We start from the raw sequence: 14206 nt of genomic DNA on the forward strand, positions 1-14206 counted from the left end.
GTTAATAAATGACATTTACCAGATACACAAACATTCCATAGTGCTACACTTACTTCATGTGGGAGTTTTTGCCCCACTGAACATATGGAATGAAATATGACAATTATCTATCAGAAAAGGCATTTTTTTTGGAAGGGTAAAGGAAAAACCGCATGGAACATAAGATGCCTAAGGAGATGGAATTGCGTTGGTTGTATCTCACCCATCTCCAAAACAGGCTAAATATGAAGGTAAATACTTCATGTACGAGTCTAGGGGACAAAAATAAAATGTACATAGTGGGAGTTAATGGGCCATCCCACTGGACAACAGCTTCTAAAACACAGCATAACATCTAATACATCACTAATGCATGCTCAATATTGAGTTTTAAGTAGTTATCTTGCAACTTCAATTTCAACTGGTCAAGTATAGGTAATCTAATTTTATTCTGACAATTAAGACAACCATACATAGGTTTTTATCCAAGACATTCCTTGAAAGGTGGTCTTATATCACCCGTATTTTAAAATTAGCATTTAGCAGAAATTTAGGCCACTGAGATATTTTTATTACCCAGTCACTATGATCTAGAAGTTGATACAATTCCCTTAAGCATAATTTTATACGAGTTCAAATCCAAATAAGTATGACAAAGGCCATATTTGGAAGCTTCACTTTCCTCATCCTTCCCTAAGACAGTGCCTTTATAATATGCACCCACCTGTTCAGGCCTCGTTATTAATGCCACATCTTTAAGAACATTTGCAGTTCTCTGCTATTGTAGATCAGATCAGAAATCCAAGCAAGCTTTCTTTGCATCCATCAGACCCCAGCCCTAGAGCTGGAGAAGAGCTCAGGGGCCAAGCAATCCAAGCCCTTCATCATTTTACAGACGAGGAAGCTGAGGCTCAGCAAGGCTGAGGTGACCCGCTCAAAGTCAGCCAGGCACCAAGGGGCCGTCCCAGCGTCTCTGCCCTGTACCGTCCTGCCTCCCTAACACTGCCTCCGTGGGTTCCATGACAGTTTTCCACAATATCGCATCTTTGTTGCAGTCAGTTTTTAAATCCTAGGAGCAGGGTTTGGGTTTTTTGCTTAATTCTGTACCACATGCAAGTTACAATAGGACTTAATTTTAGGCAGTGCCTAGGAAATGTCATGGGCACAATGATACTTAATAAATATGAATTTAGCAAGGTGGTTCATTGACAACATCTATATTTTGTTGAGACAAATTTTCCACTTATTCTGTAAAGAAAATTGAACAGAATGGTTTATGATTAGTTGTTACCATAGTAACAATTCTATTAAGAGGTTATAAAGGTTAAGTTTCAGTTCATCCAAGAAGTGTGTGGACATAATGGAAGCACTTTAGTCCATAACCTATCTTGATCCCCAGGTTGGTTAAAGTGTCCCATTTACTGAGACCAAAGTATTAAAGAGGGACATGTGAACTCCTAAGGATATAGCAGTCAGGCTTCTTGCCAAATGTCTTGACAATAGTAAGTTACCACGATTTCAATTTCACAACAATGCAAGAAATATTTCTTAAATACCTATTATGTGTGAGGCATTATATAAATATTACCTAATTTCCTTGTTTATTTTCACAAGGTTTTAAAAATTGAGTTAAGACCAGAGCCTCAGAGATAAATGTTAGTAAGCACTGTTGTTTGTGACCATCCGATGTAGTAATGTGTTAACAAAAGCATGGACTAGGCTCTGACAACTTCACCTCAGAAGTAAATTAGCAGCATTTTGTGGTCTGCAACTGACTCCGTGTATTTGTGGTTCTATAGGAATAATGGCAGTGTTGAACTAAATAGATTTAAATGTCTCCTCACTCCTCTGGCTTTACAAATCCAAATAGCATGGGTTTAACAGTCTTTTTTGTAACTCCTCACAAATGCTAATAATCTCAGCTACAGATCTTAGATCTAAACTGGGGTGGGGGAGAGGTCAGAGGTTAATTATTTGCAAGGTAAATACAGTGGCCATACTTTCCATCCGTGATGCTTATCATGTAGTTAGTAGGCCAAGTATAAAAAGCTGTTTTAAAATTCCATCCCAGTTTATCACTGGGGTAAAAACCTCCTGAAATTGGAAATCTTGGCAAAAGGAATAAATAAATAAATCCCTCTATGTTTGAAAAGGAGTCTTTGGAGAGGAATCCACCCTCCCCTCAACCCAATTCCATTCTTTAGATATACAGAAATAGCCCCCAAATTAATTTCTTTCAAGTCAAGGTAAACTTATAGTCCTGGGGAGCTAGTTCTTTAAAGTACCCCACCAATGGAATTTGTTATGTAGATCAGCTGAACCAAAGGGTATAGAAAAGTGTAAGTAATATGTATAAAATGTTTTTAGCCTTAGAAAGAAAACTTATTAGCTGCTCAGGGAGTTACAGTAAAGGAGAAAGACCAGGAGGGATTGGAAAGAGAAGCAGCTAGTGGACAATCTAACATTTTAACACTCACACCACTAGGATCGTCCCTGGCCATAACCTCACTTCTAGTACTGCTGTAGAACAGATCTGGATGTCTGAGGATGAAGCAATCATCTAAGGATGAAGGAATCCTTCAGTCCTTTCAGTTTTTCACTGGACTGTCACAAACTATTCTAGTCATAGTGATCCTTTGTCTAGAAATGAAGAGAGTTCCCTCTTCTTTTCCCAAAGTAAGTAGTACTGGATTAAGGGCAGAGAAAAAGAAAAGAGGGGAATCTATGAATATGAAGAAACTGGAGTAACTCAGGAAGCAGGGGAGGGGAGGGGCAGAAGAAGGTTATAAAAGGAAAGGTGGGTAATGAAGGCCTACCTTCATATTCATTTGGCAATTAAATTCTTCATGGACTGACAGTCTATTTTAGGGACTGGGCTTTTGGTTTTCGACAAACTCTGTGAATTCCTAAAGTGGCTCACAGCTGAAAAAAAGTTTGGTACCACTGATTTTGAAGGTCCTCTTTCCAGGAGACGGTTATAAAGAACAAATAGATGATATGGCTGTCCTGTTTTCTTTCCCAGATGTCAGAAGTTGCAAGTAACCTGCCATAGATAGTCTCAATGGGTCAGTCCCTTTACCCTAAGATGATGGGAAGTACACAAGGTTTGAAGTTTTCAAGATAAATAAGAAAAAGGAAAGCAGTCTACCCCCCAACCAGAATAGGATTAAATAATCAGTTAACTCTAAAAGTAGGGTGGCATATCTGCTTTATTCCAACTTGTACCAAAAAGAAAAAAATTTACCTAGCCACCACTCCTAGGTGAGGAGAAATGGCTTATTTTCTCTCCCTCCTAAACTGCCTTTCCCCTTTTGCCCCTGTTGACATTCACAATTCCAGGGAAGTAGATTTACTTTAGAAAATCCTAGGCTTTAGTTCCGAGATCCTCCTAAAAATCTAAGCTTTCCAGGTACCTGCCTAATTTCCCAAAAAGGGGGAAATGGCACTTACTCTGAACCAGCAGCCATATCTGAGTAGGATGTATCTGGTGTGGTGACTCCCAGAGGAACTGCAATGCTCATGACGTCCAACACAGCAGTAGATGGAAATCACGGGGTCCAATTAATGGAGACTGGCCACTCTGAGAGCGGGGGTGAGCCGCAGAGCCTCAACCAACATGTCAGGGACATGAGGAATCCTGGGATAGAAGGGCAGGGCATTTCATGAATATTTCATTTTTTAAGCAGCATTAACTAAAAAACCCCAACAAAACAAAAACAACTGTAGCTTATTCCTCCTGTCCTTCCCTATTTTTTTTTAAATTAGAGATTCTAGGGGTTTTATAAATGTTTCAAGTGGGTATCTAACCTTTCTTTTCATCTTAAAGACTTTTTCCACACAGGAGAGTGCCTACACAATTGCTGAGCTGGCTCCTAAGCTCATTTTCTAGTCACTTTCCATGCTCTGTAACTATTCACTAGCCCTCAGGACCTTACTTAAAAGTTTTTAAAAGTAGCCTTTTGTGTTTGCCAGAAGAAATGTCACAACTTCACTTAGGTTCCTAATGGCTTATTGTCTTCATTCAACTCTTCACTTCTTAGCAAAAATTAAATTCAGCTTATGCTAGCAACCAATAATGTCATTTTTTCCCAAGTTAGTGTTAATTAACACACATCAATCTGCCTGTAGTTTGAATCTGATTGGAAACAGCTGTTGTTTCTTATAATTTTGTTTCTCACAGACTTCTCCCTCATATTCTCACAATTCTACTTTAATGATTCCCTGAAAGGGCAGAGGATTAATAGACTCAACTGCTAGGTCTTTTGGCTAGCCAATATTGCTGGAGTTGAATAAAAATACATAGATCACAAAATGGCACTTTTATGATAAAGAAAAAGGGCAAATTCAAAATGAAAAAGCATTAAGATAAAGAAGAAATGGAGAATGGCTGAGATGTATTGATTCCAATGAACTACTGGAATCTAGCAACATGAAGGAATAGATCTATTAAACTGAAGTAAAAGGGAGGGTGTGATATGAACCATGAATCAAAAGGAAATTAAAAGATTAAGTAAAAATGGGAATAAGATGTACTTGGTAGTGACTATGAAAAGTTCTGATTAGGTATAAAAACACGAGTTTTTCAGAATATAAAAAGTACTCTCTGCATGGCAATTAAGTTCAAGGTGAATAAGATCAAAGGTTCATAATAAGACAAAAAAGATGTAAAGAAAAGGAATCCATGCAGAAATATTGCATACGTGCAATGTGATGTATGAAAGCACTGGACTGGAAGTCATGCCATCTGAGTTTTAGCCTCAGCTCTACCATTAATTTATTTTGTGGTTTATCATTCAGCCTCTTTAGGGCCTTAGTTTTTTCATCTGAAAAATGAAGCAATTGGACAAGACATTTTCTAAGCTCCCTTTTGGCTATAAAATTTTAGAATTATAGTTTTTAGTATCACACACTGAAATGCCAAATGGCCACTGACAAGAAGACGACAAATCAACTAAACCGATTAAAACTCAGTAGATAAAAACAAAGAAATTAAAGCCACACTTAGAATAGCTGACAATTTAAATTCTTAAAACTCAAAACACAGACACTTAAACAAATGAGACTGGACAATACCAGTTTAGGAAGAAAGAAGAAAGAATCTGTCTCTATATCAAGCCAGAAAAAATTTTCTGAAAACCTTAAAAATTTCAAAGGCTTCAAAATCTTTGTGCTACTCTACCAAAGTCCCACTCTGAGAATGCCTCATCCTGGAAGAGGTGGAGGTCAGGCTTCTCAAAAGTTCCATCAGTATAACACATGCTTTGACAAGTGCAACCAATCAAAAAAGTCTTCAAGTACTGGCCCATTAACACTGTGTGTCTGTTTTCTTAGCTAAGTGGGTCAGTTAAAACTTGCCCGTCATCAAAAAGTTGGTTCCAAAGTCATGGTTTTGGGGGAGGGGAAGGCACAGATGCTCATAAATTGGTCTTTTAAGGAATGGCAGGATTGTGCTCTTAGTGGGAGGGATAGTCATATCTTAATGAATACTTTAATTATTTCTATATTAAGAAAATGGGAAAAGGCATGGCTGCTTTTGATTGTTACTTCAGAATCCTAAATTTACTATAATCAAGAAGCTGCCCCAGGCACAGGGCACAAGACAGGAGTAAAAACATTCCATTTAATTTCCCTGGATTTCCGTTGATTTGGGTTCTTAGTGGGGGGTATGCCACTGGTTCTACCTATGTTGTACTCAGTAGCAGGAAGTTGAGGCATCCAGGCAAAAAAAAGGGGGGGGGGAGCATGAAGGATTAGAGATCAAAGAAGTAGATTGGAAAGACCATCGTACTTGAAGCAAAAGACTTCCCTTTTACTCTCTTCTTCTTCACGTACTAAATGCAGCTATTTCCTCATTTGTAAAATGGGGATATTTGCACTACCTACCTGATCGGTCTAGTATAAGCTAAGGGTTCTATAACCTATAAGTGCTAAATAACTGTTAAGTATTATTATTACCATGTCACTTCTTCCTCACAGTTCATGAACAGGAAGGAGTTGATATACGTTTGTTGATGGATTTCGTCTGCTTTTGGAATGAATACATAAGCTTGTCTACAAGTAACTGTTTACTCTAACCCCAATTATCCCCCTTTTCCTACCATCATTTACAAACAGAACCTCAAACAGTTTTCCCCACCCCACCCCCACCCAATATTAGATACTGACATAGAATTTCCCACAACAGACAGTAGGCATTCTTAATATCACAGGGGTATAGCTGGGTCTTGGAAAGAGTTGATTTCTACTCTACTTAAAGATCTTGAGCCAAATTAATTCAGTCAAAGTGAAAGAGAAGCTGTCCAAGATAGATAAAACAAACAGAGGAAATTCATGACCATACCACCCTTGATCAGCACAGCAAATTTAAGAGTCATGTACTATAATTGCAGTGAAAGAAAAACCCTTGAATTTACTAAACATCTTTTCTTTCACTCAACCATGTTCTTACATGCCAAAAGAGTCATCTAGGGTCCTGGGTCAAATACAGCCCTGGTAAACCTGAACTGTTGCTGGATACTTTTCTTTTGGAGATAATTTTTCTGAAGATTGGCTTAACAGAATAAAACGGATGAGAATTTAACACTAGCAGTCAATTGTTTTTAATTTTTAAGTATTTAATGGAAATTCAGCTAATAATCAAATCTCTCCATGTTGCTCTCCAATGGAGATTCCATCTCATTTTGAAGCACTGACAGAAGAGAAGCATGTCTCCATCTTTCCTTCTACAAAAATTGTCCTAGATTATATGAGTCTCATATTCCCAAAACAAGTGAACCATAACAGATCAGCTGGGCCATTCTCATTCTAAATCATAATCTCCCACTGTGAATTAGATGAGGGACTGGTAAGTCTACACTCAAATCCCATACTTCTTTGCAACTGAGAAATGTGTGCGCTCCTATATCTTGACCTCAATTAATCAATTAACAAGCATTTAAGTGCTTCCATAGTAATGGGTACTATCAGGTGCTGGGGGAAAAAGACAAAAAATCAGACAGTCCCTGTCACCCAGGGGCTTATGTTCTATAGTAGATACACATATAATACAAAATAAACACAAAATGTATACCAAGTAAGTACAAGGTAATTTTAACGGGAGAGGTACTAACTAGCAAATGAAGGAATCAGGGAAGGCCCCATGTAGAAAGGGATGTTTGTGCTCTCTAAAATGTAATACAGGTAACAAACTTTTAGGTCATTAATAACATCTTTATTTGCAAAATCAGGCATTATAGTTACTTGAGCTTTGTAAGTAAATGAGAGATTCCCAGGATGAAACACCAGATTCAATTTCTAGAAGCCATATATATTTCAAACATTTTAGAGATACTTTGGAGAGAAGGACAGGAACGGCTATATATAATATACTCTCCTCATCAGTTACACAGGAGATTTCACTGAGGTCACTGAAAAGGCATCTGCTAAGTAGCAATATGTCAATTTAAAGGACGGGAAAAAGGAAAACCAGCCAAGGGATTTTATTTGGCTCAGTCACCTTTATATTGACCAGCAGATGTGAAGTTCCAATAATCTCTTTGCCAGTGTCCTCTGAAGATCTGGAAAAAGTTGACAGACAAATAATTAGTATTGAAAGGAATGTCACTGGTGGACATAATACTGAACCCAAGACAGTTCTTTCCAAGAAATAATATCTTTTATAGAATTTTGTTTAATTCCTCTTGGCCCTCCATTCCAGACCCACTAATGCTCTGTTTACCCTCATGCCCAACTGAGTGCTACAGATTTTTTTTGAATTCTTCAGTGTGATACCCCAAACAAAGCCTGGCACAAAGTATGAAAAAGGGAAATAGTCTTATTTGAACTGAGAAGATCGACTACTGTATGTACCCTGTTGTTGGCTGGTACATTAACAAGTTCTTTAAGTTTGAATCGTTAGTTTCATCTATATTTCCCACATTATCCTTCCTTTTATTTATCATATCCTATGGAAGTTTCCTTTGCTTAATACCCTTTTCCAAAACCCTGCTGTTTTCCTATGATCAAGTCACTGAGAGTTGACAGAAGGGACATAACTATTATTAGCATATCTACCCACCCCATCTCCCTCTACCATATTTTATCTTGCCTAACTGCAGAAGGGAGAGTGACAGAAAGCAGACTCCTGACATGGAGAAGTCCCTTGAAACTTATGATGAGTTTGTTGCTGTCTTGGTACTGGAATCAGGGTCAAAATAAGGCATCTACCAAAAGAAAAAAAAAAAAGAATGAAAGAAAAGGTGACTAGGGCTTTTAGAGAAAATAGTTGGTCCTTCCCTTCAGGATCAAAACAGGTTCACTTTTCAGTAAACCAAAAGCCCTCTAAAGAAGTGTTTCTCCAAATAATCTGCCAAATTTAACACTAGTCAGAATCATCACAATAATACCTGAGCTCCAATACAGCATATTAAAGAAGTCTTCACCAGATTTCAATTATCATGCATTACAGATGAAATATATTTTATAGATTTCCTAATCCTAAGATTGGGCAGACGCACTATACCTTAAAAATAACTATTGCCAAGAGGATAAAAAAGTATGAGAAGATCAAAAGCATAACTATCCTCAGAATTTCCAAAATAAAAAAGTAAGAATAAGCAAAAAAACACAAGGAAAAGTATCAATAGTTCAATCAGAAGGGTGTCAAAATCTCAAAATCCAAAGGCCAAAACATTTATTTTGGTGGTTACAGGCAGAATAGGTACAAGATAAGTAATTTACTGAAGCAGAAAAATGAAAATTATCAGAGGGAATAGTATCCTTTATGTGTGATAAGCAATAAAAGAAGAATAAAGGACAGAGAAAAGGAGAGAGAAAGGGAATACATGTATATATAGTAAGGGTAACATGGCTGCCGAAGAATCTGAACTTCTCATCAGCATCACTATTCCCAGAAGAATCCATTAGAATCCACATGGAGCCACAGGCAGTAGTTGTCTGATCCGGCTGTAGAACCAGCACATCTCTTAAGACTGAACACTCTTGAGGAGTCGTCATACTGGGGAAGGCAGTTATAAAGAACATGCCAGAAAATGTTGATAGTTGCCCCTGTCCTTTAGAACCAGGTTCTTCCTTATTGGCTAATTAGCCTCTGCTACTGTCATTCTGACACAACTTACTGAATGTACAAAACTCATGATCTTTCTGGCCACTCCCAGAGAAAACAAACAAAATGTGTTATAAGAGCAATTCCAACAGAGATTTCAGAGAAAGAAATTGCATCAGCCAGGTGAGCCGGAAGCAGCTGGGAGACAGAGTCCAGTGAAGAGCCAATCCAATGAAAGAAATTCAGAACAACTGTGCTTCAGTAATGCTGTGAAGAGGACTGGCAGGAAGAGGAGAGCCGCTTCAGAAAAAGATCAGGCCTCATCTGCTTCAGACTGTCTTTGTACCGGGGCTGCGGACCTTGGCCATTCTCCCAGAGATGATGCAATCCTGATGAACAAGATCTGCTGCCAGAGAAACAATTGTTAACAGCCTATGCAGACAGCAACTCAGCCAAGGAGCTATCTCAGATCAACTCTCTCCATAAACCACTTCAAAATCTAATACATATGCCCCCATAGCTCCAAATATCTATCAACTCCATTCTCCTTTAAGAAATAACAAAATATGTATTAGCTCACATAGCTGTGCACATGCATTCAGACAGACATAAGCTCCCGTAAGAGTTCTAGGTTACCACTTCATACCTTCCCTTTTAATTCCATCTATCCCCAAATATCATCAGACACATACTTCTGAAAACTCTCAGAATTTTTTTTTAAATCTGGGAACCCTATAGATCTTGATTTATTCTCTTATAAAATAAAAATTGTATAGAGAATATTTTTAACTTTATGAAGACAGAGAAGGAACTGAGTGAAGTATTTATTCTCTCATTTTCACTTACCTTCCTCACTTCTATTAAAAAGAGTGGAGGGAGGAAGTAGTTGTCTTTTTTTTTGTACAGTGGGAATCCTCTGAAATTTAAGGCTGGCTTCTATTATCTCAAAGCCAAAATAAACAATCTCACTCAAATTCGTTCATCTTGGAGATAAGTTTACATTTAGCCCAATTCCTTTATACTTAAAAAACAAAAAGGAGATCTGATTTTGAAAATGACAAACCAGAATGCCACAGAATTAAAAAAAAATTAAGGTAATTATAGTCCTCTTTTAATACAGACAGAAAAAAGGTACATTTCAGAAAGGCTTTCAGTGAAGTTTGAAACAAAAAGGGGATTCTGGTTAACTCATTTACCCAGAATTTCCAAAGCAACTGGTGCTAATGAAGATTTTAGCACTATTCATTTAGATTGAATATAGTTTAACAAAGCACTTATCTATACTTAATTTTTCCCCTTTTGATTGACTATGTAAAGCATAATGAGTTTATGGAGTGAGGGAAATGTTACACAAAAATATTTGTGTGAGGGGCAGCTAGGTGGTACAGTGGATAGAGCACTGGCCCTGGATTCAGGAGGACCTGAGTTCAAATCTGCCCGCAGACACTTGACACTTACTAGCTGTGTGACCCTGGGCAAGTCACTTAACCCCCATTGCCCCCCCCCCCAAAGATTTAGATGGCTCCTGGTCCTTCAAGCATCAGTAAAGAAAGGAACAGGTTGCTTTCCTCATCATCTGCCAAATGACTATAAATATGATTTTAAATATCTTTTTTCCTCACTCTGAATTTTATAGTAATCTTTGAGGTGATAGGGAAAAGGGGTAGAAAGAGGAGACAGGATGGGGAAAAGGACACGGGAAGATCAAGAAATAATAAGGGAAGAAGGGAAACTAGGTGCTAGATAATAGAAGGTTACTTTAGGAACATATGGTAATTTTTTAGAAACAAAGGGTTGTTGCAGAAGAGAGGAGATGGATTTAGAAAAAGAGAGACTTCAAGGAGAACAAGGAAAGACAAGTATTACCTGAAACCAGGGAAAGTTTAGTAACAAGCTTGGACAAGGTGAGTCAGAATGGATCTAAAGTGAAAAGTGGAAGTAAGTATGGGTAGAAGTGAAATCAATAAAATGAAATGTGTTAGGTATTGTGCTAAGAACCAGAGACACAAATACAAACAAAACGGACCTCAAGAAGCTGACATTCTAACAGGGAAAGAAAACACATATACAAAAGCAATAATTAGAAGGGGCTAGAAGGTGTTGTGCAAAGTAGAAGGTCCCCTCAAAGTGGTGTGGTTTGGCAATGCCTAGGAAATTGCATATGGCACCCCACTCTCCCATCCCTGCTGGCATGTGCGCACCCTGAACTATGGCAGAATATGAAAGCTCACTAATCAGAGCCCAGTTCTCAGGGGTAGGGAAAAGGAAGATTAAATACTAAAAGGACCAGAATACTGTATCTGGAAGCACTAAGCTGTGACACGAGGAGCTTTTATTTATTTTTTAATTCATAAAGCAAAGAAAGAAATAGAATGAAAAATTTATTTCTAAGTAAAATCATAATAAATTTTTTGTGTCAATTTATGTGCCTGGTCTTTCTAGTGTTAAAATGGGCTGGGTGGAAAGAACAGAGTAAATTTAAGCCACAGTCCAGCTTTGTTCACATCCCTTTCCCCCACTCCCTACCTCATTTCTCTGTCTCCATTAACTTACTACTCCCTTGTCTGCATCTCACTTTCTCTCCAGTTGCTACCCAAATTTGGCACAATAAGCTTAGTAAAACAAAGTTTAAAAAAAAAGCTTCTAAACTGTCTAGGAATAGTTGGAATAATTTCAGCTTTAAAAAAGTCTAATTTTAGCTGATAGTTATCACCTTTCCTAAGAAATGTTTTTTATCAAAAGCAAACCTAAATGTCAAAAACACAGGTAATAAATAAGAAAAACAAAGTTGTAGATAAAAATTTATAAGGTGGATTAGAAAAATCCTTAAATAATGTTGACAGGAAGGGGGAAAAACATTTAAAATTCTTTGAAAAAATAAGTATATTGGCTACTAACCCATAAGACAAACCATTCACTATCCCTGAAGCCTAAATTTTTGGAAATAAGTAATTTTGGTTAATATTACATTTAGGTGACAACCTTTTAACGATTTATATTATCATTTATCTAACAAAACTACATTAACCCTACACCAAGATAATCATTCTACCTCAGCTTCTGACCTTCCAACTCAAATAAGGCCTAGTATATGAGGTAACTTTCTACTGATCATCCTAAAAAACTGCACAGGTAACAACAAAACCCCAAGTGCCTTCCGACTTTTAGTTGCCTACAAGCTCATTTTCTTTCAGTCACTTTGTCCCACAGAAGTGTATTCTGAGGGATTTAACAGCTGAACACTTGTTGAGCACTACGTTAAATCTGACAAGAAAGCACTAATTCCTTTATTTATTTTTTTAACAGCTACAGCTCCAAGTCAAACTTCATTGTCAGGCCAAAATAAAATTTAAAAATTTGCTAAAGTTACTATACTATTTCATGAGCAAATATCTTTCTTGATTTTTTGCTTCATTTAGTCAACAAATATTTTTATTGATCAATACCGTCAACAATTACAGTGCTATGTGTTAAGGAATAAGAAGGCAGAAAAGATTAATTCTTTTTTTGGAGGGTGGGGGTGGGTATGCAGGGCAATGAGGGTTAAGTGACTTGCCCAGGGTCACACAGCTAGTAAGTGTCAAGTGTCTGAGGCCAGATTGAACTCAGGTCCTCCTGAATCCAGGGCTGGTGTTTTATCCACTGAGCCACCTAGTTGCCCCAGGAAAGATTAATTCTTGCCATATTAAAGGGAATTTCCCCTCCTACTTATGTAGTTTATATAAGGGGTTTGTATATGACAAAATATGTGTATATAAATACATATAAAAGTAAATTCATATGAAAACAGTGCAAAACTGGTGCATTTGGGTTTTTTGTCCTTTTTCTTTTTTTCAACAACAAAGATAAAAGCAGACTTTTAATATTCTGCAGTTAATTCTGAGGAAACATACATTACCAATAATGCAGCAAAGACTCCTTTCTTAAATTCCTGAAAAGATTTTACTAGGAATTTTGTAATGTCAAGAGACAACTGATAATATAGACAATACTAAGAACACATAAATCAATAACTTGATTATAGAGGTTTCTCCTCACCTGGCAGACTAAGAATTTCACTCAGCAGAAAAAGAATTCAAAATTTACCAAAGTGATACTGAACAATGTATGCTATAAGACTTTTGAGAGAAAGAAAGCTAACTTTCCCTCTAAGTCTTTAGAATGACAAGTGAGTTTACACTGTCTTCTATTTCTACCATCTGTCAGGCACTGCACCTCAATGCTTATGAAGACTCTTCCAATAGTCAACTTCAAAATAATTCTATAATAATCTCCACTTTATAATTTCTAATGATGTCTGTATAATCCTTTCAAGATCACTTGTATTGGGGAAAAAATATTACAGGCTAGCTAGATACAACAGCTTTTTAAATTTTAAATTTCTGCAGGCTGAAGCCTGCAAAATAAAGCAGACAAAAACAACATTCTAGAACCAAAGCCTTTCCCCCAGCTGTCCCAGGAGAATTGTTTTTCTTTTAATACATTCCTTTAATGAAAACTAGTTTGCACCAAATCCTACATTTTCTCTTTCTGAAATGGGAGAAAAACACACCACAAAACAAATTTATTCACCTATAATCTAGTTGGCTGCTGAAAGATTCTAGATGAAAACTAGGTAAATTATCTGGAAAAACTTTGAATTTCAATTCCAAAGAGGTTCTGTAAGCACGGTCCTAGCAGCTCTGCCTTAAAAGAATCTAATATTATGTCTCACCGTCAGTTACTTGAGGACAAAGAAACTGCATTAAACCAAAATCCATAAAAGGCTTATCTATACTATTTCCCAGTTCAATTTTTCAATTCAACTTTACACAGACAGACAGACAGACAGACAGACACACACACACTCTCTCTCTCCCCTATTATGTACAAGGTGTTGTCTACTGAGGGATAAGGATGGAATGTTGAGTTAATCTATGCCATACTCACTTACTGCTCAAACTTGCACACTTTGTGGACCCTGAAGAAGCACCTAGTAAATCAACAGCTTAAGCACAGATATCTAGAATCAAAGACAATTCCTGTCAATTCTTCTTTTGATCTTTTTCCTGGATTATTTCCCCCTCCATTCTTTCTACCAACATGGGCAGGCCCTTTCCCATTCTAAATTTATGACCTTCAATGACTGTTCCAAGTTCCTAACTCTTGGCTTTTTGTTTTTGGACTCTTCAATCCATTTTGTAT

At 37.2% G+C, this 14206-nt stretch overlaps 1 protein-coding gene across 8 annotated transcripts in view; it reads right to left on the reverse strand.

Moving 5' to 3' along the window:
• Positions 1–14206, reverse strand: part of SETD5 (SET domain containing 5) — a 74350-nt gene that overhangs the window by 40356 nt on the left and 19788 nt on the right. For all 8 annotated transcript variants that reach the window (XM_044003787.1, XM_044003795.1, XM_044003823.1 and 5 more), the window contains 2 exons: positions 7475–7535; positions 3430–3616 (listed from right to left, as the gene is read on the reverse strand). In XM_044003787.1, coding sequence (XP_043859722.1) covers positions 3430–3500 — 71 coding nt within the window. In that variant the 5' untranslated portion in view covers positions 3501–3616; positions 7475–7535. Of the gene's footprint in view, positions 1–3429; positions 3617–7474; positions 7536–14206 lie in introns of those variants that run through there.

This window comes from Dromiciops gliroides, chromosome 1 (genome assembly GCF_019393635.1).
Source record: "Dromiciops gliroides isolate mDroGli1 chromosome 1, mDroGli1.pri, whole genome shotgun sequence".
Classification (NCBI taxonomy): domain Eukaryota; kingdom Metazoa; phylum Chordata; class Mammalia; order Microbiotheria; family Microbiotheriidae; genus Dromiciops; species Dromiciops gliroides.